Source organism: Mus musculus, chromosome 7 (genome assembly GCF_000001635.26).
Source record: "Mus musculus strain C57BL/6J chromosome 7, GRCm38.p6 C57BL/6J".
Lineage (NCBI taxonomy): Eukaryota > Metazoa > Chordata > Mammalia > Rodentia > Muridae > Mus > Mus musculus.
The window spans coordinates 126,949,662-126,976,428 of NC_000073.6; the positions used below are offsets into that span (position 1 = coordinate 126,949,662).

A 26,767-nucleotide genomic window follows, 5' to 3' on the forward strand; every position below is an offset into this window, starting at 1 on the left:
TCTGGATTTGCCGCTCCAGACCCCCTCCCCCAGCCCTGACCGAGCGCCACGTGGGGTACAGGGACACAGTGCCAACCTCTAGCCGCCCCGCAATGCGAAAAGAAGGGCAGGGCAGACTCGGGGGCGGGGCGAGAGCCCTGACCCGCTCGTGAGGCCGGTGCTCTGGAACTGCGAGTCCGGCCGTGGGCCTGCGGGTCCCTGGAGAGGTCGGCCTGTGACTCCCCTTTCCCCTGGCTTGGCTACGCCAGAGCCAGCACAGAGCAAGACGCGGGTTCGCGAAAGCGGCTTCAGCCAATCAGTGGCTTCAAGGCCGCCCGTGCAGGCGGGGCCGGGAGCTGTCCTCGCGCCCAGGTGCTGAAAGGGCACTCGCTTGCTCAGTGGCAGAGCCAGTAGATCACGGGTGGTAGCCGCTAGGCTGCAGGTCTCTGTCAGGTCGCCTGCTAGAGAAGGGAGTCTCAACACATACCCATCAGGCTCCTTACAAACCTGGATACTCCCCATTTTCCTGCGGGAGGGGCGAGCCCATCCCACCTGAGCTTCCATAAAGGGCATAGTGAAGGCCCGCGGGGAGGTCCGGGTGTGGACAGAGGACATACTGGACAGGCCAGGAAGACGTGAACCAAGCTGTGCCTACTCTTGACACCTTAGGAAGACCAGGTGCAGATACCAGATGTTCTGGAATGGCGCCGGGAGGGAACCTAATTACTACTGGGACCAGAGTTTCCTTCCTCTCCCCTAGGGGCCTCGGGAAGTGCAGTCCTGGCTCGGCATCCCTCCTTCCTCCATCTGCACTTCCTCCTCCTCCCTCGTCAGAGAATAAATCCCAGGCCCCTCCTTTCACCCGTCCCCAGGATCTGACGTGGGCTTGACACCTTTCTCAGCTTCTCCCTCCCGCAGCTCCAGTGGCCGAGCTTCAGCTTCCCTGGTTCCGCAACCCTTTCCCTCTTCCTCTCCGAGATAAGCCCCGGTTGAACCTCATAAGGGCCCTCTGGATCCTCAAGCCCACCCTGGACCCTCGGAAGCTGCCTTTCCCCTCCCACTTTCCCCGGCTATCTATCTATCCATCCCGATGGGCCCAAGCTCCCGAACAAGGGGATAACCTTCGGCCCTCTCGGCCCCACCCCCCGCAGCGGGAGCCGCGCCCCCCTTTGCCATAGATCGCAGAGCAAAGGATAAAGATTGAGCAAAAGGGGGCGGACTCCAAGCAACCTCTAGGCCAATTCTGCTTCTCCATCCCAAAGGAAGAAAATTTGCCTTCCTTTGCCGACCCTTAGCAGGAAAGCAAAATTAAAGGAAAAGATAAAAGGACGCAGAGGGAAAGTGACAGCGAGATTATTCAGAAGAGCCACAGAGGAGAGAAATTAGTGTGAGTCGCCATGGGGACTCCCAAGGCCCAGCACCCGCCGCCTTCCCAGCTGCTGCTCCTAATTCTGCTGAGCTGTGCCTGGATTGAGGGTAAGGACATGTGGGGGTGGGCCCTGGGAAGGTTCTCGCGGGTCTTCTACCTTCTTTCTCTGAAGATATTGAGTCTTCCGAGCTTGTGGGGGAGGGGAGGGGCACAGTTGACTGGGAAGGGGCAAGCCAAGGCTCTTTGACTGTTACACGGAGCCCTTGAACTCCTAATTTTAAGGAGATAGAGAAATGAATAAGAAGAGCATTTAGTTGTATCTTAGGGGTTAAAATTCGGGAAGAAGAGCTGAGGGAAGTTGGGTGGATTTCTGCGGAGGCGGTAGAAGCAGGCAGGGTACCTGGGTGGGAGATGGAGGTACTGGGAGAGATGCCAGGCGCTGTACACACAAATGTTCTTGGACATATGGACAAAGGCAGATGAACACAATCAGGGATATTCAATCCCTGACTCTACTCTGATCCCCAACCAGAGTCTAGAGAAGGCACAGAGGCTGCAAAGACTGCAGAGAGAGAGAGAGAGAGAGAGAGAGAGAGAGAGAGAGAGAGAGAGAGAGAGAGAGTCTGCAGAGGCAAAAACCCTGAGAGAAAGCTGGCACTGCGGAAGCAGTCTGGGAGATGCTGTCAGACTCTCCTCAGAGTTTAGGGATCAGGGGAGTATTTCACTGGGGAGGAATAGAAAGCAGTCCCAAAGCACACCCTGCTAGAGCTGTCCAGGGTTAGTACTAATTAAGGTTCTCACTGAAGGCCCAGAGACCAGGAGCTGGAACTCAGTGAGGGAGAGGGCAGATTGGAGCCACTCCTCTGATCTTGGCTCTCAACCCAGCCTGGGACTCCCTGAGTGTCCGATAAGATGTGCTCTGGGGAGCATCTCTCCAGATAAGGACAGGATGTAGAGGAATGGAGAGGTTCACAGGACTTCACCTCCTAGGTCTGCCCCTGAAGGAGGATGAGATGATGCCAGAGCCTGGAAGTGAGACTCCCACAGTGGCCTCTGAGGACCTGGCTGAGCTGCTCCATGGGGCTTTGCTGCGGAAGGGCCCAGAGATCGGCTTCTTGCCGGGTGAGGCCCACAGTGTGGCATAGGAGTAGAGAGAGAGGCTATGTCGCTGAGAGCTGGAGTGCCTGGCTAGAGGGAAGGCGGGTTAGAGAGAGTTCTGTGGGAGAGACCCCCTAGGAAGCTGAGAAAGAGTCAAAGCTGGCCCTCGACAGAACCAGAGACAGGGACAAAATGAGGAACAGTCAAGAGGTCATGTATACAGAGAGAAAAATGTGAATTCAGACAACCAGAGTCACAAAAATGGCGAGACAGAGAGAGATATAAAACCAGATCATAAAACTAGGATCATAAAACCAGAGAGCAATAAGAATGCTAAGCATAAAAAAGCTCCAGAGAGAGCTAAACAGAGAGGAGAGAGAGAGAGAGAGAGAGAGAGAGAGAGAGAGAGAGAGAGAGAGAGAAGGCAGGAGTGAGAGCCAGAACTGGGGGTGGGGAGAGGCTCAAGGGGGCCGTTAAGACGGTGGTGAAAAAGAAAAAGGGAGTTTTAGCTACAAAATCTTGAGAGAATGTGGGGAGCCTGTGTGGGTAGGGGAAATGGAGCCTGTACCCTGTGGGGAGGCTTTGGGGTGTTTATTCTAAGCTGTTCCCCACCCCCATGGGCCAATTTGCTGCTCCTGTGTGCTGACTACCCTTAAACTATCTCAGGATCTGACCCAGACCCCACACTAGCCACCCCTCCAGCCGGCCAGACTCTTGCAGCACCTTCCCTGCCACGTGCCACTGAGCCAGGGACAGGGCCTCTGACGACAGCTGTCACCCCCAAGGGAGTCAGGGGGGCAGGCCCCACCGCGCCAGAGCTGCTGACCCCACCCCCTGGAACTACAGCCCCGCCCCCGCCTGGCCCCGCCTCCCCAGTCCCACCCCTCAGGCCTGAGGGAGGAGAGGAGGAAACCACCACCACCATCATCACCACAACAACTGTCACCACCACTGTCACCAGCCCAGGTGAGGTGATGGAAAGGGCATAGATGCTCCTGTGTGGGACTGGCTGAGGGAAAGCTGCTTGGATCACGTGGAAGGAGATTTAGGTACAGGTCAGAGAGGGGTAATGACACAGGCCAGCGTTAAGGTCCAAGGGCTGTTCTGTGGGCTTCCATCCATATTGTAGTTGGGGAAGGAAAGTCTCAGGTGAGGTAGAAAGGGTGCACAGGATAACGATGGTGAAGGGTGGTGGGGATACAGGCGAGCCCTGAAGATGCTCGGCGGGGAGGGCATCACGCAGGACCTCTCAGTCCCAGCTGCTTACATCTCTTTAGTTCTGTGCAATAACAACATCTCGGAGGGCGAAGGGTTTGTGGAGTCTCCGGACTTGGGGAGCACTGCCAGCCGCTCCGTGGAGCTCCTAGATTGCACCTACAGCATCCATGTCTACCCTGGTTATGGCATTGAGATTCAGGTACTTTTCTGTGGTGCCTATTGAGTGTGACTGAACCTGGCCTGGGAATTGGTGAACCTTTTTTCTGAATTAGATGATCTCAAAAGACTTCTGCAACCTGGGTGGTTTACTGGAGGGTTGGGGCTTAGGCTGTCATGTAACCCCTCCCCCTTCTGACATCCCCTGGCCTCCGTGTATCTGGCTTCTCTAGGTGCAGACACTCAACCTGTCTCAGGAGGAAGAACTTCTGGTGTTGGCCGGTGGGGGTTCTCCAGGCCTGGCCCCCAGACTCCTGGCCAATTCCTCCATGCTGGGAGAAGGACAAGTGCTGCGGAGCCCAACAAACCGGCTGCTCCTGCATTTCCAGAGTCCTCGAGTCCCAAGGGGCAATGGCTTCAGGATTCACTATCAGGGTGAGGAGTCTGAAGTGCCAGTAGAGGGACAAGAGCCACCTAGGGTACAGAAGACATCTCAGGGTCCCTCTGACTCAGGGTTCTGAGAGAATCTTCCTCCTGCTTGGGACCCTCTGGGGAGTGGGACCCTCAGAAGACAATCATGCACATTTGCTCACCCATTCCTGGGTCTGCAAATGCAAGTAGCAAATTCACTTATTCCACGCAGTGACTTTTTACTGAGTACCTACTTCATACCAGGCTCTGTGTTTGCCTTGGGAAAAACAATAAATTAGCCCACTATAAGTCTGTCTTTAAGGAGCTGAGGATCTGGGTGGAAACAGATAGTAATTGGAATGGTGATGTCCGTCAGGTAAGGCCTATGATGGAGGAGACTCAGGCCAGGGGAGCAAGAATCAGAGAGACCAGTATTTCTCTAAGGAATAGAGGAATGGCTTCTTGAAAGAGCTGGTGACTAAGAAGGGACCTACAGGATGAGCTGGCCAGGGAAAGGGTGGGAGGAAGAAAGGGAAAGAAGCAACTGGAATGGATAGGAAGAATATATTCCGAGTCCCAGAGAGGAGAGAAAATGGAGCCCTTAGAAAGGTGGAAGGTAGGGTTGTCTGTATTGTGTGACCCAGGGCAGTTTATTTCACCTTTCTGTGTCTCGTGGCTCCGACTGAAAAGGGGAAATTAGAATACTTACCGTGGCTGTGACTAGGCTGATCAGAGGAGTTAGTACCTGTGGAGTATTGAAAACAGGGTCTGGAGCACAGTAAAACCCTCAGTCAATGTCAGTCAGTGCCCCCATGGCCAGAGCAGAGAAGGCAGGGAATGGAGAGTGACTGGAAAGAGCACCCTGGGAAGCAGGCAGACAGGGGCTCAGGGAGCTTTAATCTGCAGATTCGAGGCAGACAGCTCGAGCAGGTTTGCAGTTTTGGCAACTCCTTCTGACTTCCAGGTCAGTACAGGGAGTGTCTCATGCATCCACACGTGGATGAGCTACACATGTGATTGATGCTAGCCTCTGTGTGTGTGTGTGTGTGTCTGTGTGTGTGTCTGTGTGTGTGTGTGTGTCTGTGTGTGTGTGTGTGTGTCTGTGTGTGTGTGTCTGTGTGTGTCTGTGTGTGTGTGTGTCTGTGTGTGTGTGTGTGTCTGTGTGTCTGTGTGTGTGTGTGTGTCTGTGTGTCTGTGTGTGTGTGTGTGTCTGTGTGTGTGTGTGTGTCTGTGTGTGTGTGTGTGTCTGTAGTGTGTGGTGGCTTCCCATAGTGCAAATGTATTTTGTAGCACACATACATGTGCGTGAGCCAAGGGACTCAGCCAGTATCCTCATTCCAGACAGTACTGTTCTCTGCAAAATTATTTCATGTGCTCTTAGAGACAGGAGCCACTGTTCCTTGGCCCCATGTACTTCCCCCTTCTTCCCAGATACCACGTGTATCTTATTGAGGTTGCAGCATATGTCCCTTCCTCATGCCCTGAGGGTCGATTGTTCAAGGCAGAACCTCCTACCACCAGACCTGTAGGAGAGACCAGGGAGCCAGGGCTTGTACTTGGTGCCAGTGACCTGGTTGTTGGAGACACAAGCATTCTTGCCTTGGGATGCTAGATATCAGATGGAAAAATAAAAAATAAAAAGCTACCCACTGGCTCCTTTAAGCAGTCATTTCCCTAGGGCATCAAAACTAGGACTCCCGGGCTAAGTGGAACATGGAGGGGAGCAGGGCTGTTTCATAAAGGGGACTTCATTGCCTGCCTTGGTTTTCCTGATTTGCAGCTCCTGCAGGCATTCTTAGGACAGAGGCACTGTTAAAGCCCTCCTTAGTCCACTCTAACTGTGGCCTCATGTCTAGAGTGCCAGCCCAAGTCTAGCAAATTTGCAGGTGCAAAGCCCCTCACTTCAGCCACTGCTTCTCATGCAGAGAGGGCTGAGTCAGCTCCCTCTCTCAGAGGAGGGAGAAGGTTTGAGGTTGCATGGCTCTCTCAGACACATGAAACTTTATTGAGCGGTCAGAAACCAGATAACCAAGTCTGTGCCCCATGGTCATTCCTAAAATGAGGGTCAGTGTGTGTGTGTGTATATGTGTGTGTGTGTGTGTGTGTGTGTGTGTGTGTGTGTGTGGCATGAGTCCCCTTGGGCAGGAAGTCTTTTGCATGCTTTGTTTTCTTTGTTTTGAGACAGTGTCTCATGTAATCTAGACTGGCCTGGAACTCACTATGTAGCCAAGTATAGCTTTGAACTTCTGATCCTCCTACCATTCCCAGTGCTTGGATTATAGGCCTGATTAATTCAGAGCTAGATATTCCTTACTGACTGAATTATATCTCCAGTTCTCCATTTAATGTTTTTATTTAGATTTCAGACCCATCCCCTTACTGGTATGAATTATTGAAATTAGTGAGAGACACCCCTTTGCAGTATGAGATCAACCAGCTCAGGCATTGTTTCAGTCTCATAGTGATAACATAATAGATAATGTAAAGAGAACATGACATATAAAGAGTTGAACATGGGTGAGACCTTATGGGAACGGGGAAAGTCTAGAAGGCTTCCTGGAAGGCATGGTCCTTAACTTACTCTTTCAAAGGTCAGAAACAGACTAGGAAGCCTTGCATATAGAGGCCCAGAAATGGGCAAAGATACGGAGATGTCTGTCTGTGATGGTGCATGCAGGTAATTCTAGCTCTCTGGGTGCTGAAGCAGGAGGTACAAGAGTTCAAAGCTAACCTGGACTATATAGTGAGATCTTGTCTCAGAAAAAAATTGAAGGGTAGCTAGGTGCCAATGGTGCATGCCTTTAATCCTTGTACTTAGGAGGCAGAGGCAGATGGTTTCTGTGAGTTCAAGATCAACCTGGTCTACATAGAGAGTTCTAGGATAGCCTACATAGTCAGCTCTCGTCTCACAAACAAAACAAAAATCACAAGGGCTAGGGGTATATTTCATGGGGGAGCATTTGTCTAATATGTACAATGTCCTGGATTTAATTCTATCACCAGAGGGGAAAAGAAAAGGAAACGATCGTGCGATAGGAAGGAGTCACAGACTGGTTGTGGAGCCTCAGGAGATGAGTACCAACTTAAGGACTTGCTGGGCCTGGCCAGGAAGGGGATAGAATATCAAGCTAAAGCATCCAGATTCGGCTCTGCTGGTCACAGAGGGCTGGCATTTACCCAACCTGCTGTATCTTAGATAGTCGTTTTTATGTCTGCTAGTCTTGGACTGGTGACTCCAGAAAGAAAAGGAATGGGCTTGTTTTGTTTCTGTCTGTTCTCACAGCTAGATAAATGCTTGGTGAGTTTTGAAATGTGGAAGGGATAGATTCCTGACAGTCACCAAAAGTTCCAGAGTCAGGAAAGACAAAGCTCTCTACTGACTAAAACTGGCCTGAACCCCCTACAAGACACAGCCTTGGAAACTGAGCATGGCAGTGAGATTTTCTAGAAGCTGAGGCAGGAGGATTGAGAAATTAAGGCCAATCTGGGCCACATAACAAAACCTTGTTTCAAAATCAAATTCCACCTTACCCACTCCCTATGCCAAATCATTTCAAGAGGTTCTGAGAAGGAATGTAAGTGATACAACTGTGCAGTGTGTAGAGGGGCAGCGGCATCAGGGGATGGTCATCAGAGAACAGCATGACAGGAGTGTGGATGAACGGGTCACTGTTGCTAGGGAAAAGCCCTAATTTGAGGTACAAAGAAGTCAGTGCAAAAAGGAATGGCTACACAGTTGTCAGTGCAAGAGATAGACACATCAGCTTCCCAAGGAGAGCAGAGCACTCCATTTCCACCAAGGGGTCCTCCAGGGGTGCTGAATAGTAAGATCTTAAGTCAACATTCCGAGAGCAGTTTCTTGTGTCTGGCCTGGCTAAAGGCTGTGTGCACCTCCATACAAGAAACTTTGGGAAAGAAAATGCCACAAAGCATTTCACAAGCCGGAGCCTCAGCATCCACCTCTAGAAAGTGGGTCACATTCTTCCTCCGCCTGCCCTTTAAAACCGCAAACTGAGCCTGACGTTGAACCATCTCTGCAGATGCCATTTGATGTTAGTGCTGATAGAAATCAGGGTACTCAACTGATTTACCTGGGGTGCTGCAACCAATAAGATCGGGCTCTAAAATAACTTTTACCTATAAATGGCCAAAGCAGTTAAAATGGCAAAGGCCAGAGATGAGCACTGTTGATGTTGCCTCTTCATGAGGCAGCGAACCAACATAAGGAGTAGCTTTTCTTCCATGTGCACTCCAGCATGGAGCCCATTTGTTCCCTGGGAGTTGGGGATGGAGGGATTTGCAGAAGCACCAAGGAGTAGGTATGAGAACTCACCAGGGGGACAACAGCCCCTCTTCCTCTTTTTTGACCTGTCCAGCATACCTTCTGAGCTGCGGCTTCCCACCCCGGCCAGCCCACGGGGATGTGAGCGTGACAGACTTGCATCCTGGGGGCACTGCCACCTTCCACTGTGACTCAGGATACCAGCTACAGGGTGAGGAGACCCTCATTTGCCTCAATGGTACCCGGCCAGCCTGGACTGGTGAACCCCCTAGCTGTACAGGTGAGTCTCTCATTGCAGGACTTCTGTCCTGGCTGGGGGTTGGGGGGCAAGCTGGGAAATTGCCATCTTTGGGGAGAATCCATCTTGAAGACTTTAGTTGCGGAGCCCCTGTCCCAGGGTCTCCCCTAGAGGTCTCTACCATGACAGTTTCCACCCTTAGAGAACCTCCAATCTTGTCTGGGCTTCATCTTGGGATGCCCCATTTGGTGTATGCCATCCTGTTACCACTTGTAGATGCCTGTTCTTTGGAAAACGCTCCACTTCAGTGAGCTGAGTTTGGGGTTCCTAGCTCTTAGTCCTAAGCTCTTCATTCTGCAACCTATCCACCAAGCTTAAAATGCTCACATTCGAGGGATTCCTTCCTTCAAAGCTTCTATTCTGAGAGTTTCAGTTTTGAGGCTCCTTAACTCCAGGTACCTACCTCTCCAGAGGCTTCATTTTAGCAGATCGATGCATAGGCTTCTATTTCAAGCTAGGCAGCAGCCTAGGGAAAGTCTGGTCTCTCTGCTAAATGCATGGGGCAGAGGTCATCCCTGGCCTAGATTAGGCCTGAGAAAGGGCTGAAGCCTTCCTGTTCTCTCTCTGCCCACAGCATCTTGTGGTGGCACCATCCACAATGCCACACTGGGTCGCATTGTATCCCCTGAGCCTGGGGGAGCTGCAGGGCCCAACCTCACCTGCCGCTGGGTCATTGAAGCGGCCGAGGGACGCCGGCTTCACCTACACTTTGAGAGAGTCTCACTGGATGAGGACAATGACCGGTGAGAATCTCTGGGCTTTGGGTCAGAGGTCCCCACCTTGGGAAAGCTGAGAGGCTTCAGGGGAGAGTCAGATACATTGGATGAGGTTTCAACCTGAGTTTTGTCCTAATCGTCTCAGACAGTGCGGCTGTGCAAACCTTAGATGCCTCAGTGTGCCTGGAAGCGTCTCATTTCTCACTGGTGGGACAGAGCATCCTTCCAAATGCTTACTTAATAAAAGCATTAAGATATGTAAAGTAGTAGGAGTGGTCCCTAGGACGTGATAAACACTATAAAAGTATGTGCTGTCATTTTTCCATTCTTCTTTGTTGCTTTGTAGTGTGCTCTCAGGCTGAGCATCCAGTCTTTCTGTGCCTCTGTATCCTCACCTATAAAATGAGGGGTTAATAATAGTGTCTGACTCAAGAGTCCTTGTGAAGATCAAACAAGATCAAATATGTTGGGGCTTAAAAGAATGCATGGTATGAGTTAGTATTTGATAATAGCAGTTGTCAAGATAAGCCAGGAGAGCAGGCAGGGAGGCAGCTTCCTGGGGGGGGGGGGGAATGCACCTGCCACCCTTCTGTCCATCCCAGGCTGATGGTGCGCTCAGGGGGAAGCCCCCTGTCCCCTGTGATTTACGACTCTGACATGGATGATGTCCCTGAACGCGGTCTCATCAGTGATGCCCAGTCCCTCTACGTAGAACTGCTTTCAGAGACACCAGCCAACCCCCTGCTGCTCAGCCTCCGATTTGAAGGTAATAGCCTCACTTCCTTCCCGACCACACCCAAGTCCACAGCATTTCCTCTTTCTCACACGAGGAATAGTCACAGGCATATACTCTCTCCATGCACTTCTTTGTGGTTGGTCTCTGATATCTGACAGGGACATCTTTTTATTCCAAGTAGTCTCTTCTGATTCCATTTCAGATATGGCGAGATCCATACAGCCAAGTGGACAGTTATCTGTCTCTTAGTTTTTACTGTGCAGTGGCTTCATTGGCATGGAGGCTTTCCCTGTGTAGTGGACCTAACTATGCTCTTACAGACTATCACCTTACTTAATGCCATCAGGAAAGAAAATGAGATGAAAATGAGAAAGGAAATGCTCGTGAGAGTCCAGGCAACAATTCCAGAAATGGTTCCCATTGACTTGATTAAATTCAATTAAGCCAGACAATATTATGATTGGCAAGTCTGAGAGGCATGGCTGTCTCTGGTGGGCCCCAACCAACCTCACGGACTAGAAGTAAGGAAAGCATGTTCCATCTAGTGAGGATAGGGGAGCTGGTACCAGAAGGAAGAAGGATGCTGGACAGGTCAAAAGGAATCAGCATTCATGGCAGTTAGGGGTGACCTTTAGGATGGAGCGAAACGAGATGACCTGAGAGAGGAAGTCAGCGCAGGGAAAAGGGAAAACAGTGCACTTGCGTGGCCACTCAACTTACAGAGAACCAAATCAGCCAAAAGGCACATCGCTAGAGCATTTTTTCTGCCTACCTGATTGTATCTTATACCAAACAGCGTGGCTGAGCATTTGTGAAACCAGTAGAAGAGACAATGGAGAGCTGGGCAATGTAGTAGTGGCGCACGCCTTTACTCCTAGCACCCAGGAAGCAGAGGCAAGCGGATCTCTGAGTTCAGGGCAAGCCTGGTCTACAGAGCAAGTTCCAGGACTGCCAGGACTGCACAGAGAAACCCTGTGTCAAGAACAAAGAAAGAGGCAATGGAGGGAAATGCTCAGATTAGTCAGACGTAGTTTTAGATAGCTCACAAATGGGTAGGATTGGCCCTGGGACCTGGGAGATGGATGGGATTTGCACAGGATGCCTCGCTAGTTTAAGTAATACAAAAGACAGCAGTGAATCTGCAGAAATCCAGAAATGTGGGTTCTGAAAGCGCTAAGGAGCTGTCTGTGTTTCAGTGAGAATCCTTACCTGCATCATAGGTGGCTCTATGCTGCTCTGAAGATGAGATGCTCATTTGGCTGATTTGGTCCTCCGTGAAAATTGAGCAGCTTCTGCACTAGCTGCAGTTTTGGATTCTAGCAACAGTGTGGATGATCAGGATCCAACTGTTATTTCTGAGGCTAGAACACACCTACGCAAGCCAGCTTTCCAGACACACCCCTTCCCAGGCCCCTCACTGCTCCCAAAGCCAAATGTCTGTGGATGAGAACTCATCGTCCAGGATTGTAGCTCTGCCTCTGCAGTTGTCCCCTAGCTGACCCCAGGCAGATGGCTTTTTGTCTGAAGATGTCCTTGTCTGTAGAATAGTGGTTCGTACTATGGTGCTAACTCTAAATGGTGGTTGGCGCAGGTGCATGGTCCCGGCAGCCACTTGGAAGGCTGAGGAAAGAAGATCTCAAATTCAAGGTCAGCCTGAAGGATATAGTGAGACCCCCATCTCTAGATACCAAAACAAACAAACAGACAGACAGCCTGTGAGGGGCCTAGCAATACCCAAATTCATTGTAAATCCTCAACATGAGTCCCTGAGATCTGTCTAATGCTTCATGTTTGTGACAAACTCATTTCTAGCCTTTGAGGAGGACCGCTGCTTCCCCCCGTTCCTGGCTCACGGCAATGTGACCACTACAGATCCTGAGTTCCACCCAGGAGCACTGGCCACCTTCTCATGCCTCCCAGGATATGCTCTGGAGCCACCAGGACCCCCCAATGCTATCGAATGTGTGGATCCCACCGAACCCCACTGGAACGACACAGAGCCAGCCTGCAAGGGTAAGCCCTCATGTTCCACAGAGCCCTTGAGCCTACAGAAGACTGCCCCTGAAGCTGGGACCCCAGGAAGGCATTGTGCACGAACATGGAAACATTGAAACCCAGGGCCTGGGTAGAGCTCTACCCCTTCCGAGGCTGCTTTCTTGGGGGAGTAATTTCTGGGCTTGTTATGAATTCAGGCTTAGACCCAAAAGGCTTCTAAAGCTAGAACTAGATTTGGGCTGAGTGTGGATCGGGTGGTGAGTAAGCTGGAAAGTGAGTGGGGTTAGCTGAGTGCAGGGCTAGAGAAGCAACCATAATAAAACCTGGATATGGCAAAATCAAGGTAGCCTTGTGCACACTGCCAAGGACAATGAGGACCGGTGAATGGAGAGCACATGCCCACAAGGTTCTGAACCTGATACCTCTTCCCTAGCCATGTGTGGAGGAGAGCTGTCTGAGCCAGCTGGTGTGGTACTCTCTCCCGACTGGCCCCAGAGTTACAGCCCTGGCCAAGACTGCGTGTGGGGCCTGCACGTCCAGGAAGAGAAGCGCATCTTGCTCCAAGTTGAAATGTATGTTTGGGTCATGGTAGCCTGTGTGATGGATGTGGGCTCTATTTGGTGTTCGAGAGGGCACTAGCCTGCATTCTGAGCCCAACTGGCTCTTCTGAGCTCACACAGAATTCCTTGGGTACATGGTGTTCTGAAAGAGGACATTGGAGGGTAGAGGACAGAGGTGGGAGACCTGGGTTCAAGTCACTTGGAGAATAAGGTCAAGTACAGGGGTAGCCTAGCCCACTTTAAGGGCTGCTGGAGGTCTGGAGGGTTCTGTTCTCAAATGCTCTACCACTGAACTATATGTGTGTGTGTGTGTGTGTGTGTGTGTGTGTGTGTATCTAACATGGCAAAGGGACCCGGCCCCAGTTTGGTGCCTCATTGCTAGTACAAAGTCAGTAGGTGCAAGGCAGTAAGCGCATTTGGTATGTTGGTCATGTGAATGGAGAAAAGGAGAGTGGGCAGCGACCCAAAGCAGATAAATAGGCAGAATCCAGCATTTGAGTGTGGAAGGGCTGTGGTCTGTTATTGATCAAACTGGATTTGGGCAGGTTGTGGGGTTGGATGACAGCCTGGAGAGTGGATGAAGCTAGTAGTGTACAGGGTTGAAGATTAGGGAGCAGGAGCAGGAAGTAGCCATCCCACCTCTGGGAACTGGAGGGAACCCTAGACTGGTCAAAACCGAGACGGGGGATTCAGGGCGGATCTAGTTAAGATTGAGCGAGTTGGACGGAACGGGATGAGATGGGTTAGTTGTACTTGGCCTAATTGTCTGATTCCCCTCACTGCAGCTTGAATGTTCGCGAAGGGGATATGCTAACACTGTTCGACGGGGACGGTCCGAGCGCTCGAGTCCTGGCCCAGCTGCGAGGACCTCAGCCGCGCCGCCGCCTCCTCTCCTCTGGACCTGATCTCACTCTGCAGTTTCAGGCACCCCCTGGTCCCCCAAATCCGGGCCTAGGCCAGGGTTTCGTGTTACATTTCAAAGGTACGGAAGGCGAGGAGGTCTGGATGGCCAGGGGTCTGGAAGGGAATGGGTACCATCGCGAGGTCCTCTGAAGCTGGAAGGGTATTCCATCTTCACTGCAGAGGTCCCGAGAAACGATACGTGCCCGGAGCTACCACCACCTGAGTGGGGCTGGAGGACAGCATCCCACGGGGACCTTATCCGGGGTACAGTGCTCACCTATCAATGCGAGCCTGGCTATGAACTACTGGGATCAGACATCCTCACTTGCCAATGGGACCTGTCCTGGAGCGCGGCGCCACCTGCCTGCCAAAAGAGTGAGTAGGGCCCCACCTCTAAACTTGTGCTTGGGTTCTGGCTCTGCCCTTTCCTGTCCCTTTTGGATTACTTCTTTTTGCTCTGAGTCCTGCCTGAGTCCTCAACCCAATCCCTATGATCTTTAGGGCCCATACAGTGTCTTGAAACACACGCGCATGCCTTTAGCGAAAGCTGCTTTCTTTCCTTTCATCCTGTGTTCCATTCGGCTTTTTTTTTTTTTTGACTGATTCCACCCCTGCCAGGTTTGAGTCCCTCCGCTATAAAGTTCCATCAAATTGCAGCTGGGCTCTGCCCGTTAACTCTTAATTCTCTTCCAAGCCTCAACCGAACTCTCAGTTCCCCAAAAGCTGACTGTGGGAAGTCCCTGTAGAATCAAGGCTTATCAGTGGACTTGGTTTGTTTGAATGCAGTCACTGAAGCCCATTTCTGGGTTATGGTTATAGGACAGGTTTCTGGCTCTTTCCTACCCCGATGGGTCTCAAACCTGGAAGGACGAGAGATACATGAGCAACTAGGCATGTTACACAGTAGTAACATGGAATGACTGGGATACAGTACTGGGATACCTCTGAGTTTTGGCTCTCCCGCCGATGGAGTAGGAGCAGGGTGATGTGTGGAGCAGGGGTAGCATCTCACACAGTGCCTGGTGCAGCTCTGTAGCCTGCAGCTCTGTAGCCTGCACTGTAGCAAGATTGTGGCTCCATTCCCGGGGCATGGGACACATTTACATCAGAGGAGGTGAGGCTTAGAGGAGTGTGGAGGCTTTGTTCACTTTTTAAAAAAGGCTGGGCACAGTGGCACACACCAGTAACCCTAGCACTTGGGGAGCTGAGGCAGAACGATGAGTTCAAAGCTAACCATGTCTGAAAAGCCCAAGGACCCGAGGGTGGGGGGCGAAGGAGATGAAACAGAAGAATTTCTTTAAGTTTAAGGCCAGCCAGGGCTAATTAGTAAGACCTATCTCAAACAAACAAACAACAAAACAAAAACCAAATAAAATAAAACAGCAGAAAGAAGTAGTATCTTGTCTCTTTAAATTTAGGGAAATTAGTGAGGTGGTGCTAGTGCATGCCTTTAGCCCAAGCAGAAGGATTTCTGAGTTCAAGGACAGCCTTATCTACAGAGTGAGTTCCAGGACAGCCATGATGACACAGAGAAATCCTGTCTTGAAAAAGCAAAAATAAGCTGAGCAGTGGTGGTGCACACCTTTAATCCCAGCACTTGGGAGGCAGAGGCAGGTGGATTTCTGAGTTAGAGGTCAGCCTGATCTACAGCCAGAGAAACCCTGTCTTGAAAAGAAAAGAAAAGAAAAGAAAAGAAAAGAAAAGAAAAGAAAAGAAAAGAAAAGAAAAAAGAAAAGAAAAAGAAAGAGAAAAAATAAATAAAATTAGGGAAACTGATACAAAGATTGATTTTAGTTTTCCCCCCACCCCTTACTTTTTTTTTCCAGACAGGCTTTCTCTGTGTAGCCCTGGCAGTTCCTAGAACTTATTCTGTAGATCAGGCTGACCTTGAACTCAGAGATCTGACTGCCTCTGCCTCTCAAGTGCTGGGATTAAAGGTGTGTGCCCCCATGACCCATTCCACTGTAGTTCTTACAAATAGCTCCAAGGGAGCTGGAGAGATGGCTCAGCAGTTGAGAGCACTGCCTGCTCCTACAGAGGTCCTGAGTTCAGATCCCAGCAACCACATGGTGGCTCACAACCATCCATAATGATGCCCTTTTCTGGTGTGTCTGAAGACAGCTACAGTATACTCATATACATAAAATAAATAAAACTTAGTAAAAGAAAAGTTGCCATGGTGGAGTGACTAGGCTGGAGTTTCAGAAAGCCAGGTTTGGGCTGGACACAAGAAAGAGTATGTGGCCAGCACAATGCCTCTTCCCTGAGAGGATTCACAGAACAGAGATTCTGAGTAAGCTAAGCAGTCAGGTTGCCTAGCCAAGGCTGGCCTTGGAGAATTGCCCAGGCTACCCCTGAGTCTGCTGCTGAGTTGAGACTCAAGTGCCAGAATCTCTCTAGTGCCTCCATAGCCGTGGTCCTGGCTAAGTGCCAAGCCCTGGGCCACAAGAGAAACGGCAGTAACATTGATCTCTCAGGAGAATCAAGATTAAGTTTCTATTGGGGTGTCTAGCGCAGGTTTATATGAATCAAAGGCCATGTGGTGGAGAGTTAGCTCAGGAAGCATCAAGATTTGATTGAACCAGATCTCCTGAACGGACATGAAAGCCAGGTGTGGTGGTACACATATCTGTAACCCGAAGTGGTGGGGACATGGAGGGTCACTGGAGCTCACTGGCTAGACGGCTCAGCTAGATAGGTGAGCTCCAGATTCAGTCAGAATGATCTGCCAAGCCGGGCAGTGGTGGCGCACACCTTTAATTCCGGCACTCGGGAGGCAGAGATGCAGGCAGATTTTGAGTTCGAGTCCAGCCTGGTCTACAGAGTGAGTTCCAGGACAGCCAAGGCTACACAGAGAAACCCTGTCTCAAAAAAAAAAAAAAAAAGAATGATCTGCCTTGCCAGGGACAGTGCCGGGCTTTCGTTAATGTGCTCTGATATAGTGATTAAATATTTTTAATTTTACCTGAATACAGGGGCCAGGTTTGCCCCCACTTATTCTGTTTTCAGAAGAAATATAAAACACACTGTTTTTTTTTTCCCCAGCCACAGGGTCTCATTATGTATCCCAGGGTGTCCTGTTCTGGAACTTGCTACATAGCCCAAGCTGGTTTTGAGCTTGTATTCCTTCCCTTAGTCCCAAAGTGCATTGATTGCACTATCAGAGTCAAACCCATTGACCCTGAAGTGTTTCTGACTCACTATCTGTATCCTTCTAAGGGATTTTGAGAAGACAACAGGGGCTGTTTTGAGGAGATGGCAGAAGCTCAGGCCTCTGTGAGCCCTGTTTCCAGGCAATCTGCTAAGACCCTGGAAACCTCTAACCTGTCTGTCCTGTCCCAGTCATGACTTGTGCTGACCCTGGCGAGATCACCAATGGCCATCGGACTGCCTCAGATGCTGGTTTCCCTGTGGGCTCCCACGTCCAGTATCGCTGTCTGCCAGGGTACAGCCTGGAAGGAGCAGCTGTGCTCACCTGCTACAGCCGGGACACAGGCACACCCAAGTGGAGTGATCGGGTCCCCAAATGCGCCTGTAAGTTTGGGGACACCCCGGGAAGGGAGGACCGGGGAACCCAGACTAGGCCTGCTCAGTATCTAAGCGGGCATGTGGCTTGGTGTGCTCCCTGCAGTAAAGTACGAGCCGTGCCTGAACCCCGGTGTTCCTGAGAATGGTTACCAAACTCTGTACAAGCATCACTACCAAGCGGGCGAGTCGCTACGCTTCTTCTGCTACGAGGGCTTTGAGCTCATCGGCGAGGTCACCATCACATGTGTACCCGGTCACCCCTCCCAGTGGACCAGCCAGCCCCCACTCTGCAAAGGTGCCTGGGCAGACAGGGCAGGAGGGGCATAGCGGTATACGGGGAGTGACAGGGCTAGAAAAGTTGGGTAGAGAATTCGAGAACAATGGCTGACCCTGCTGAGTGCCTGTCCTGTGGGCTCTTATCCTTATAGGCATGGCTGGAAAACCTGGGGAGATCTGAGGTCCCACAATTATCAAGGAATGTAGTGAGGGCCTTGGTTTAGAGGCCCCTGCTCTCTCTACAAAGGGAGAGTTTTGCTGTCAGTGAGAAATTCTGAAGCTGCCTGGCTCAGACTGTCCAGGGACCTTGAAGCTTTAGTGGTCTGAAGGGAGAGGACAGGCCTTGACCCATCAGTCCTCACGGCCTCCACACACTCAGGGAGAGACGAGTTCAGATTGAACAGAGGGCAGAGAACCAGGCTGTGCAGCCCAGCCTCGCCCCACCGGGCTCTGGCCCTCTCCTCAGTCTCCTTCCCTCCCTGGCTCAGACCCCGTCCCCCTCCCCCTCCTCTCCCTGCAGTGGCCTATGAGGAGCTCCTGGACAACCGAAAACTGGAAGGTCAGTGAGGGTGCAGGTGGAGACCAGGCCTGGCCAGGTTGGGAGGGCAAGATCAAGGCTGGGGGTAGGAGGCCAGGCCCCGGAGGGGTGAAGCCAAGGGTTCAGGCCCCAGGGCAGGAGGCTGGGAGAGCCCAGGAATGGGGATGGCCTTCATTCATTTGCTATCTTCCTCCCTCCCCAGTGACCCAGACTACAGACCCATCACGGCAGCTGGAGGGTGGTAATCTCGCTTTGGCCATCCTGTTGCCCCTGGGCTTGGTCATTGTCCTTGGCATTGGCGTTTACATATACTACACTAAGTAAGTGCCCTACTCTTGACTGCTGGCCAGGGCAGGTGGCTTACCTGGCGTGGGAGTAGGTATGGGAGTTCAAAGACGCACACATGATAAGACCGATCTCCCCTACCTTTTCCAGGCTACAAGGAAAATCCCTCTTTGGCTTCTCGGGTTCTCACTCTTACAGTCCCATTACGGTGGAGTCAGACTTCAGCAACCCACTGTATGAAGCTGGGGTGAGTCTCTCCCCTCCCCTTGGTATGTCCCATCTGTCAGTTTACCCTTAGACCTTCATAATTGTCTTCCAAAGTCCCTGTGATCTTTTGGGGGGGTGGGGGATTTCAAACTTGGTTGCCCACAAAAGCTATGACAATAACAAAGCAAGCTCTGTGTAAACAATAGGGAATAATAGGGACTGTAGCAACCTAGGGAACCAGAGCCTGTCTACAGGACCCAGCTCCAATCCATAGTGGGTGCTTAGGCTCAACCTCCAGATCTTCCAACTGTCCAAGACATTTCAGAAATTCATATCTCTGTCATCTTTTTGTTGTTGTTGTTGTTGTTGTTTTTGTTTTGTTTGTTGTTGTTGTTGCTTTTTTTTTTGAGACAGGGTTTCTCTGTATAGCCCTGGCTGTCCTGGAACTCACTTTGTAGACCAGGCTGGCCTTGAACTCAGAAATCTGCCTGCCTCTGCCTACCAAGTGCAGGGATTTTAGGCGTGCACCACCACGCCCGGCTCTTTGTCATCTTAAGATACTCTAGTATAGGGCTGGAGAGATGATTCAGTGGTTAAGAGCACTGACTGCTCTTCCAGAGGTCCTGAGTTCAATGCTCTTTTCTGGAGTGTCTGAAGATATCTAGCATTTATATATATATATGCTAGATTATATCCAGGAAGCTTGCTTGCTTTGTTTTTTTTTGTTGTTGTTTGTTGGTTTGTTTTTAAGACAAGGTCTCACTATATATTGTTTTGTTTGTTTGTTTGAAACGGGGTTTCACTATGCATTGTTTGTTTGTGTGTGTTTTGAGACAGGGTTTCTCTGTGTAGCCCTGCTGCACTGGAACTTACTCTGTAGACCAGGCTGGCCTGGGACTCTCAGTGATACGCCTGCCTCTGCCTCCTGCATGTTGGGGTTTAAAGTGTGCACTACCACACCTGTTTGAGAATCTTTACTAAAAACAATTACTAAAAAACAATTTCTAAAAATTTTAAAATTGTTTTATGTGTATGGGTATTTGCCTGACTATATGTCAGTACACCATCTGCCCTCAGATGCCAGATGGGGGCATCAGATCCCCTGGAACAGGAGTTAGAGATGGTTGTGAGCTGCCTTGTGAGTGCTGGGAATGTAACTGAAGTCCTCTGGAAAAGCAGCCAGGACTGCTAAGCTCTGTCCAGATCCTCTATATTAATTTAAATACAAAGGTCTTGCTGGATGTAGTAGCTCACAATTTTAATTCCAGCACTTCAGAGGCAGAGGCAAAAGCAGAGACAGGAAGATCTCTAAGTTTGAGGCCAGCCTGGTCTGCCTAGGGAGTTCCAGGACAGACAGGGCTACATAGAGACACCATGTCCCAAAATAATATGAAGATCTATTGGAGAGTGTGTGTGGTACTAGAGACTGAACTTAGTGCCTTATGTAAAGTCAAACAACAATTTCAATGTCTCATTCTCTTTTGTATTTTGAGACAAGAGTCTCTCTATAGCTCTGGCAGGTCTGGAACTCTATTTAAATCAGGCTGGCCTCAAATTCACAGACCCACCTGCCTCTGCCTCCAAGTGCTGGGATTAGAGGTGTGTGTATAATCATGCCTGGCTCTCTAGTCCTCTTTAAGACAAGGTTTAAATTTTCTAGTCTAGCCTTGAGCTACTCTTATACCCCCCAGGCCAGCTTTGAATTGTGAGCTTCCTGCCTCTACCTCCCTGGTAGTTGGGATTACAGGTTGGCACCACCAGACTTAGGACTGATATGTCTTCCCGCTTCTTGTGGATGCTTCTTCACCCCCAACTGACTCTAGTTTATCTCCTCAGGATACGAGGGAGTATGAAGTTTCCATCTGAGCCTCAAGTCTACAAGTCTGCAGGACCCAGGACCTCTGGTTCTCTCCTTGTTCTGGGCAGTGAGGAGCATAGGACCTGGTCTCTGGCTCTCCTCCCCCCTGCTGTGTAAATAGTCTCCCCATCCCATGAGGGGGCTTTGATGGCCCTGGAGACCCTACAGTAAATAAACCAGCATCGTGCCGCCCAAAGCCGCCTCTGCTTAGTTGCCAAACAAGGGGTCTTCCACCCCCTATTCTACTGATTTCTGGACCCAGGGAAGGGAACTCAGCCCCTTACAACTCTTGGGGCTCCTCCAGGCCAGGGCCCTACACAAGAACTGTCCCCCAGCTCTGCTATCCCCATGGCCATGAAGGCTCCCTACCCCCAGATGCCTGACTGCTGCTGGGCCTTGGAGGGTGAGAAGGATGAAGGGAGAGGTGGGCCTGAACCCATCCCTTCCCTGTGTCTCCCTGCCCACTCTCTCCACCTTTATTTGCTTCTGAGTTCTTGTTTTTGAGCAATAAACAGAAAGTCACCACTTGTAACTGAGCTGGTGAGTCTGGAAAAATGGGTCTCAAAGTGTTGGGGCCGGTGGTGGGGAGCCCTCTGGAGAGTGGGTTTGGAGCAATGGAAGCTCTTTGGAGAGAAATGGAAATCCAATTTGGGACAATGTCCCAGGTGTTGGCCTGGAGTCCAAAAGTCTGTACTCAGTATGATGGTGCATACCTTTAGTCCTAGCTCTTGGGAGGTAAAATCAGGCAAATTTTGAGGGCAGCCTGGTCCTACACAGCGAGTTCCAGAACATCAAGGACCACAGAGTGACCCTGTCTCACAACAAAAAACTTGGCTTGAGGCTCCACCCCTGTAGAGGGCTAGCTGGCACAACCAACCTCTCCACAAGTTCTTGTTAGGTTCCTCCAGCTAGAAGAGCCAAACCCTTTCACAGACCCAGGGAGCACTGAGCCTTCCATTCGTCTCACGAGCGGTTTCCCTTTTGAAAATGTTTGCAAATTTTTGTGCATTGTGTCCTCTCTCCTGCTGTCCTCTCTCCTGCTGATTCTCTGTGGCTTATTTATCACCTCTCTTAGTGCTCTAGCCCAGGAAGCAGGGTTCCACTCCGTAGCTTTGGCTGTCCTGGAACTTGCTCTATAGACCACACACACCACTTGCCTTGAACTCATGGAGATCTGCCTGCCTCTGCCTCTCAAGAGGTGGGATTAAAGGTGTGCATCAGCATGCTATTCTCCAGGCTGGCCTGGAATTTGAACTCCTGCCCAGCCTCTTAAGTGCTGAGAATATAGGTGTATGCCACCATGCCTAGCTTCCTGCCATGTCAATCATACTGCTGTTACGTGTCTACCAAGAATGCCCCTCCCCCATAATATTCGATCTATATTATAAGCAGATCAGAGCCTCCTTTTGGAACTGAGAATTGAACGCAGGATGACATGTATAAGTAGGTTGTGTGGCTTAGAATCCCGCCCACTGTCTAGCCTATTTAGTTTTTTAAATCAAATGAGCTGAATTTTACTAACTTGAAATCATGTACTCCACCTGCATGTCTACAGGATGTTTGAAACGATGCTTAAATATTTAAAAGGGGGTGAATTTTAGGGGGACTCGTTCAAAATGGCCTTGATTACAGCTTAAGTAAATTTGAGACAGCTTTTGTATTGAATACTTTTGTTTTTGAGATGGGGCCTTATGTGTCCAGGTTGGTCTTGAACCCCAGATCCTCCTGGGATCCAGCAGGAGCCTGTTGAGTGGGTAGGATTCTAGTTGTTTTGTTTCTGTTTTTGTTTTGTCTTCTGTTTTTGAGACAGGACATCACTGTGTAGTCCACACTGGCTTGATACTATGAATTGGAAGCAATCTTCCTGCCTCTGCCTACTGAGTGCTGAGATTATTCAGAATTAAGAGGGATAACCCACCTTCCGTTGTTTTTTTAATCCTTGTAAGGAACTTGGGAACCTGGGATAATTTATTACTTACAGTTTTGGGGTTGTTTGTTTGGGTTTTTTGAGACAGGGTTTCTCTGTGTAGCTCTAGCTGTCCTAGAACTCATTCTATAGACCAAGTTGACCTTGAACTCACAGAGATCTACCTGCTTCTGCCTCCCTAGTGCTGAGATCAAGGGTGTGCGCGCCACCACTGCCCGGCTACTCTGTGTTCAGTTAAGGAAAGTAAGGCTGAAAGAGGTGAATGGACTTCCTCAGAGGAACAAACGAGGAGCCACAAGGGCCGCAAATACAAACCCCTCAGGGCTTCCTGCATCACCTTCTGTCTGGTAACAGGTCAACACGCTCTCTTAACCATGCGACCCCACAAGCTCAGAGGGAGAAGCAGAGGCCCAGGGTCCTGAGAACCCAAGGCAAAGGCTCTCCTGACCATCAAGAGTGGCCTCCTGGATGCAAGGGCTAGTTAAATGGTACCAGGCAGTGGGTTTGGCTCTAGCAGGTGTCTGACAACTGGATTTTAGAGAAATGCTGACATGCACTGTCTCCCTGTAGAAGAAAGGCATCCCCTGCCAGGAGCTCCTCCAGAACACTGCCACCATCTCGGGGAAGGGAGGATCCTGGTTCTTTATTAAAACCTTTTCTTCTCAGTAGCATTTGCCCACGGAGGGTGGAGGGCCCCGCGACAGTTCCAGAAGATTTTCTTGGTTTCAAAGGTGGCATTGCTTATGACCAGGAGTTCCTCCCAAGATGAGAGGCTTAGCCAGTTGCAAAAGAGAGGCCTTGAGGTTTTCACTGAGGGACATAGTGGGGGAAGGCAAGAAGCTGAGAGAGCAGTACTAGGGAGGGCCGAGCTCATCCTCCAGTTGTCAGGCTGTTGGGGAGTGGTCCCTGGAAGAAAAGAAGAGCTGGTGACTCTCTACACTTAGGGCTCCTGTCATTTCCTTCCATCTTTCGCCTGGCCATCCAAGCCACACACCACCCTTGAGCATAGACCCCATGCTCCACCTATCCACATAACCCATTTCTCCATGCACACAGCCACCTACACCCTCCTTTCCCAGCCTTCAACTCTGTCCACCTCCCTCATCACCCACTCGTTACTCATCCATCTTCCCTCCCAATCATCTCTCATCTCCCACTTACACTTGAGAGCTGGGGCTTTACTTTGCTCAGAGCTGCACTCCAGGACAGTGCATACAGCAAGTGATTAGCACATGCTGAGCTAACATATCCACTCATCATGTTCCCATCTGCCAACTACTCCTTCAGTTCACTCATCCCTTCCTATCTAATGTTTGTTTGCTTTTTATTTTAAATATTTATTTACTTGTCTACCTATAGGGTAGTATATAGATAGCTCTAGCTGAGTTAAAACTCCCTCTGTAAACCAGGCTGGCCTGGAACTCACAGAGGTCAACCTGTCTCTACCTCCTGAAGCTGAAATTAAAGGCATGTACTGCCACATCACGCTTTTTGTATATTTTTAAATTTATGTGTATTGGTGTTATAGGTCTGTGTACCACTTGTGTGCCTGGGGCCTGTGGAGACCAGAAGAGGGTATCTGATGCCCCTGGAACTGGAGTTATGGATTGACCATTGTGAGCCATTACCTGTGGGTGCTAGGAATCGAATCTGGGTCCTCAGGAAAACCAACAAATGCTCTAAACTGCTGAGCCATATCTCTCCAGCCTCTTTTATTATGTATATATACTTTCTAAATTTCTGTTTGAGACAGGGTTTCTCTGTGTAGCCTTGGCTGTCCTGGAACTCACTCTCCAGATCAAGTTGACCTCAAACTTGTACACCCAGCTCTGTCTCCAGAATGCTGAGCTTAAAGGCATATGCCACCATGCCTGGCAGGTCCTAGAGCATACCAGCTACTCACAACCTCCCTGACTAACATACCTCTGTACCTTGGCCCATACAATCCCTACTGCTTAGAATACTTAGAGCTGTTTCCCTAGAAAATTTTTTTCTTTAGGTGTTTCCTTCTTCAGGAAGCTCTATGATGCCTTTCCTTCCTAGCCCAGATGAGGATGGGGTAAAAATAGTCTTATTGTTTTCTCTTCTTAGGTAGGCACCATTCCATATTGTGTTGTCACTGACCATTAATTTGTCCTGGTCTCATTCTAAACTGAATTCTGCTGGACATGGTGGTGAGCACCTTTAATCCTAGTACTGGGGAGGCAGAGGCAGGTTTATCTTTGTGATGTCAAGGCCAGGCTGGTCTACATGGCAAATTCCAGGGCAACCATGCTACATAGGGAGACACTACCTCAAACAAACAAAAACAAACAAACAAACAACCCCCTGAATTCTTATAGGGCTGAGTCTCTACCGTGCATTCTGTCCCCCCAATCATCTAACTCCTAACACATGGAACGGCACACAGGGGAAGCTGGAAATGTTGGAATTGAATAACCTCATACAAACCTTTTCACGAGGAGATGGCAGAAGGTGTGCCTTGGTTCGGGTTCGATTTTTGTCAGAGCTGGAGATGACAGAAGACAACAGAATAGGCTGAGAATCAGGAACTGGAGCATCAGGAGGGAATAGAATAGAACTTCATGGTTGAAAACTTCCCCCTACCCTGCTGGGATGCTGTCAACCCTTGCTCTCTCCCCACAGGCTCCTGGGAGAAGGACAGAGCCTCACTCACCGGGTGTCAGTGCCTCGGGTCTTAGTGAAGAACACTGGAATTAGAGGCCCCAGTTAAAGGAACAACTTTCCCCATGTTTAGAAGAGTTGTGGCTAGAGCAGGTAGGGACAAGGGGGTTCCTGGGTAGTGACAATGAATGAGTTAGAAGTTAAGGGGCACTGTGCCTAGGATGGGCAAGGAGGCAGAAGATTCCTGGGGAGAGCAGCTATGGTTGGGAGTGAGTCAGGGACTGGTCTCTAGATGAAGAAGGAGAGCGTTCACCATGTCTAGATATCTGAGTCCCTTGGTCTTTTGTGTTCTTTTCCTTATTGGGCAGAGGACTCAAACGGGAGCGAGCAATAAACAGTGCTTCGTCTGTAAGTTCTGTGCTGATTCGGGTCAGGAATTCTTCAGAGCAGGATAATTTCTGAAAAGGAAGTTAGAATTCAGTCTGCAAATTCCCATTGGTCTGGTGTCTTCCAGGCTGCAGGCTCTGGCTTGGGAAACTGGTATTAGAAGGCCCTAGACCTGGAAAGCTGTCTGTGGGGCCTTAGGGTTAAGGCTCAAGGCTAAGGCTCAAGGCTCATGGCTCAGACAGGGCTCCCTGCCTGGCTCTTCCCATCTCCTTCACTTTTCCATTGTCGTTTACCTGCCCTCCACCTAAGGAGGCGGCAGCTTGAGATGACCTGATGTCCTTTTTGTCCCCACTCCTGGCAGATGTGGATGCCATCCTCCTGGAAACGAAGTTTTTGTTAGACTGAGAAGCCAACCCACACCCCCTCAGATTCCGCCTCACTCCACTCCCGGGGCCCCAGATTTATTTAGTCCATAACTATAGCTCAAACATCCTACTGACTCAGTTCTGTCCTTGAAAAAATTGGTTGTTTTGCCTACTAAGTTGAAGGGAGGGGCTCTCAGAACAACTCCCTTCCCTATTCCCTCCAGAGCCCTTCTTCCTCCTTTTCTGCCAAGGCACTTCCTTAGGCAAGACAGCCAACATGCAGTCCCCGACCCGGCTAATTGGTTGAAATCTTAGGGTACTCGGCAGGAGGGGGGACGGAAAGTTCTAAGGGGACCCTATGATGGGCCTCAGGGGATTGGGAGTCCGGGAAAGAAGGTTGGGAAGAGGGAGAGCCAGGGAAGTGCTGCTCCGGATTGCTATAAAGACCTAAATGTTTACGGAAGTTCTATGGTTCCGTTGCTAGGAGACTAGAGGTTCTAGAACTAAGGACAATGTCCTAGTGTGCCATACTGGCTCTCCTGATTCCTTCTTGGAGGCGGTGACCCCAGAGTTATATCAAGGCATTTAGGAGATGGAAAGGCGTTAGGGTGGAACTTGGGCTCTAATCCTCCCACCACCAGGGCGGCGCTAGAAGCAAGCGGCAGGCATGCTCGGAGCCTCTCTAGCCACCTCTTCCCAGCCTGGGTCCCGGAGAGCGACGAGGATCGCAAGCGTCGCGGGCGGGGAAGCGATGTGGGCTGTACTAAGTCACCCAATCTCTTGGGGAGGCGCAGACTCGGGACGGAGTAATCTCTACGCCTTACGGTTGCCTCCAGGAGTTTACGCCCTCTGTGAAATGCAAAATGCAGATTCCCTCTCAGGTCTCTTCTGCTGCTCCCTTTCCAGTTTCTTCCTTTGCGGCTGGCTCTCGAGTCTCTCCCCTCCCCTGTGCGTTGGTACGAGCCGAAGCCTAGGGGCCCCGGCAGGAAAAGGAAGCAGGCCGGCCTTAAAGGGACCTCAGCCATTATTTATTTAATTAATTTATTTATA

The 26,767-nt window shown here is 50.4% G+C and overlaps 2 protein-coding genes across 16 annotated transcripts; one reads left to right on the forward strand and one right to left on the reverse strand.

Annotated features, from left to right (window-relative positions):
- Window positions 1-833: 833 nt before the first annotated feature.
- On the forward strand, window positions 834-20,949 carry Sez6l2 (seizure related 6 homolog like 2). 7 transcript variants are annotated; one of them, NM_144926.5, is made up of 18 exons: window positions 874-1,455; window positions 2,339-2,470; window positions 3,113-3,412; window positions 3,724-3,863; window positions 4,054-4,255; window positions 8,608-8,793; window positions 9,386-9,554; window positions 10,130-10,293; window positions 12,076-12,276; window positions 12,692-12,830; window positions 13,604-13,800; window positions 13,902-14,096; window positions 17,064-17,255; window positions 17,353-17,544; window positions 18,046-18,084; window positions 18,266-18,383; window positions 18,499-18,595; window positions 20,392-20,945. In NM_144926.5, the coding sequence occupies exons 1-18, from the start codon at window positions 1,377-1,379 to the stop codon at window positions 20,419-20,421; spliced, it is 2,772 nt and encodes a 923-aa protein (NP_659175.1). In that variant the 5' UTR covers window positions 874-1,376; the 3' UTR covers window positions 20,422-20,945. The 7 variants fall into 7 exon arrangements, with proteins under 7 accessions (XP_030098391.1, XP_006507800.1, NP_659175.1 ...); NM_001252567.1 differs by having other exon boundaries at window positions 3,293-3,412; XM_006507737.3 differs by lacking the exon at window positions 2,339-2,470 and having other exon boundaries at window positions 871-1,455; window positions 20,392-20,949.
- Window positions 20,950-22,958: 2,009 nt separating this feature from the next.
- On the reverse strand, window positions 22,959-26,742 carry Cdiptos (CDIP transferase, opposite strand). 9 transcript variants are annotated; one of them, NR_155497.1, is made up of 6 exons: window positions 26,165-26,185; window positions 25,646-25,730; window positions 25,279-25,423; window positions 24,948-25,051; window positions 24,792-24,849; window positions 22,959-23,246 (listed from the first exon to the last, which is right to left on the reverse strand). NR_155497.1 is itself a non-coding variant. In XM_030242724.1 (6 exons), exons 1-6 carry the CDS (start codon window positions 26,740-26,742, stop codon window positions 23,211-23,213), a joined length of 693 nt encoding a protein of 230 aa, XP_030098584.1. In that variant the 3' UTR covers window positions 22,959-23,210. The 9 variants fall into 9 exon arrangements, 7 of the variants coding, with proteins under 7 accessions (XP_030098584.1, XP_030098582.1, NP_001349161.1 ...); NR_155498.1 differs by having other exon boundaries at window positions 25,853-26,185; XM_030242724.1 differs by lacking the exon at window positions 26,165-26,185 and adding an exon at window positions 26,408-26,742 and having other exon boundaries at window positions 25,018-25,051.
- Between the last annotated feature and the right edge of the window lie 25 nt (window positions 26,743-26,767).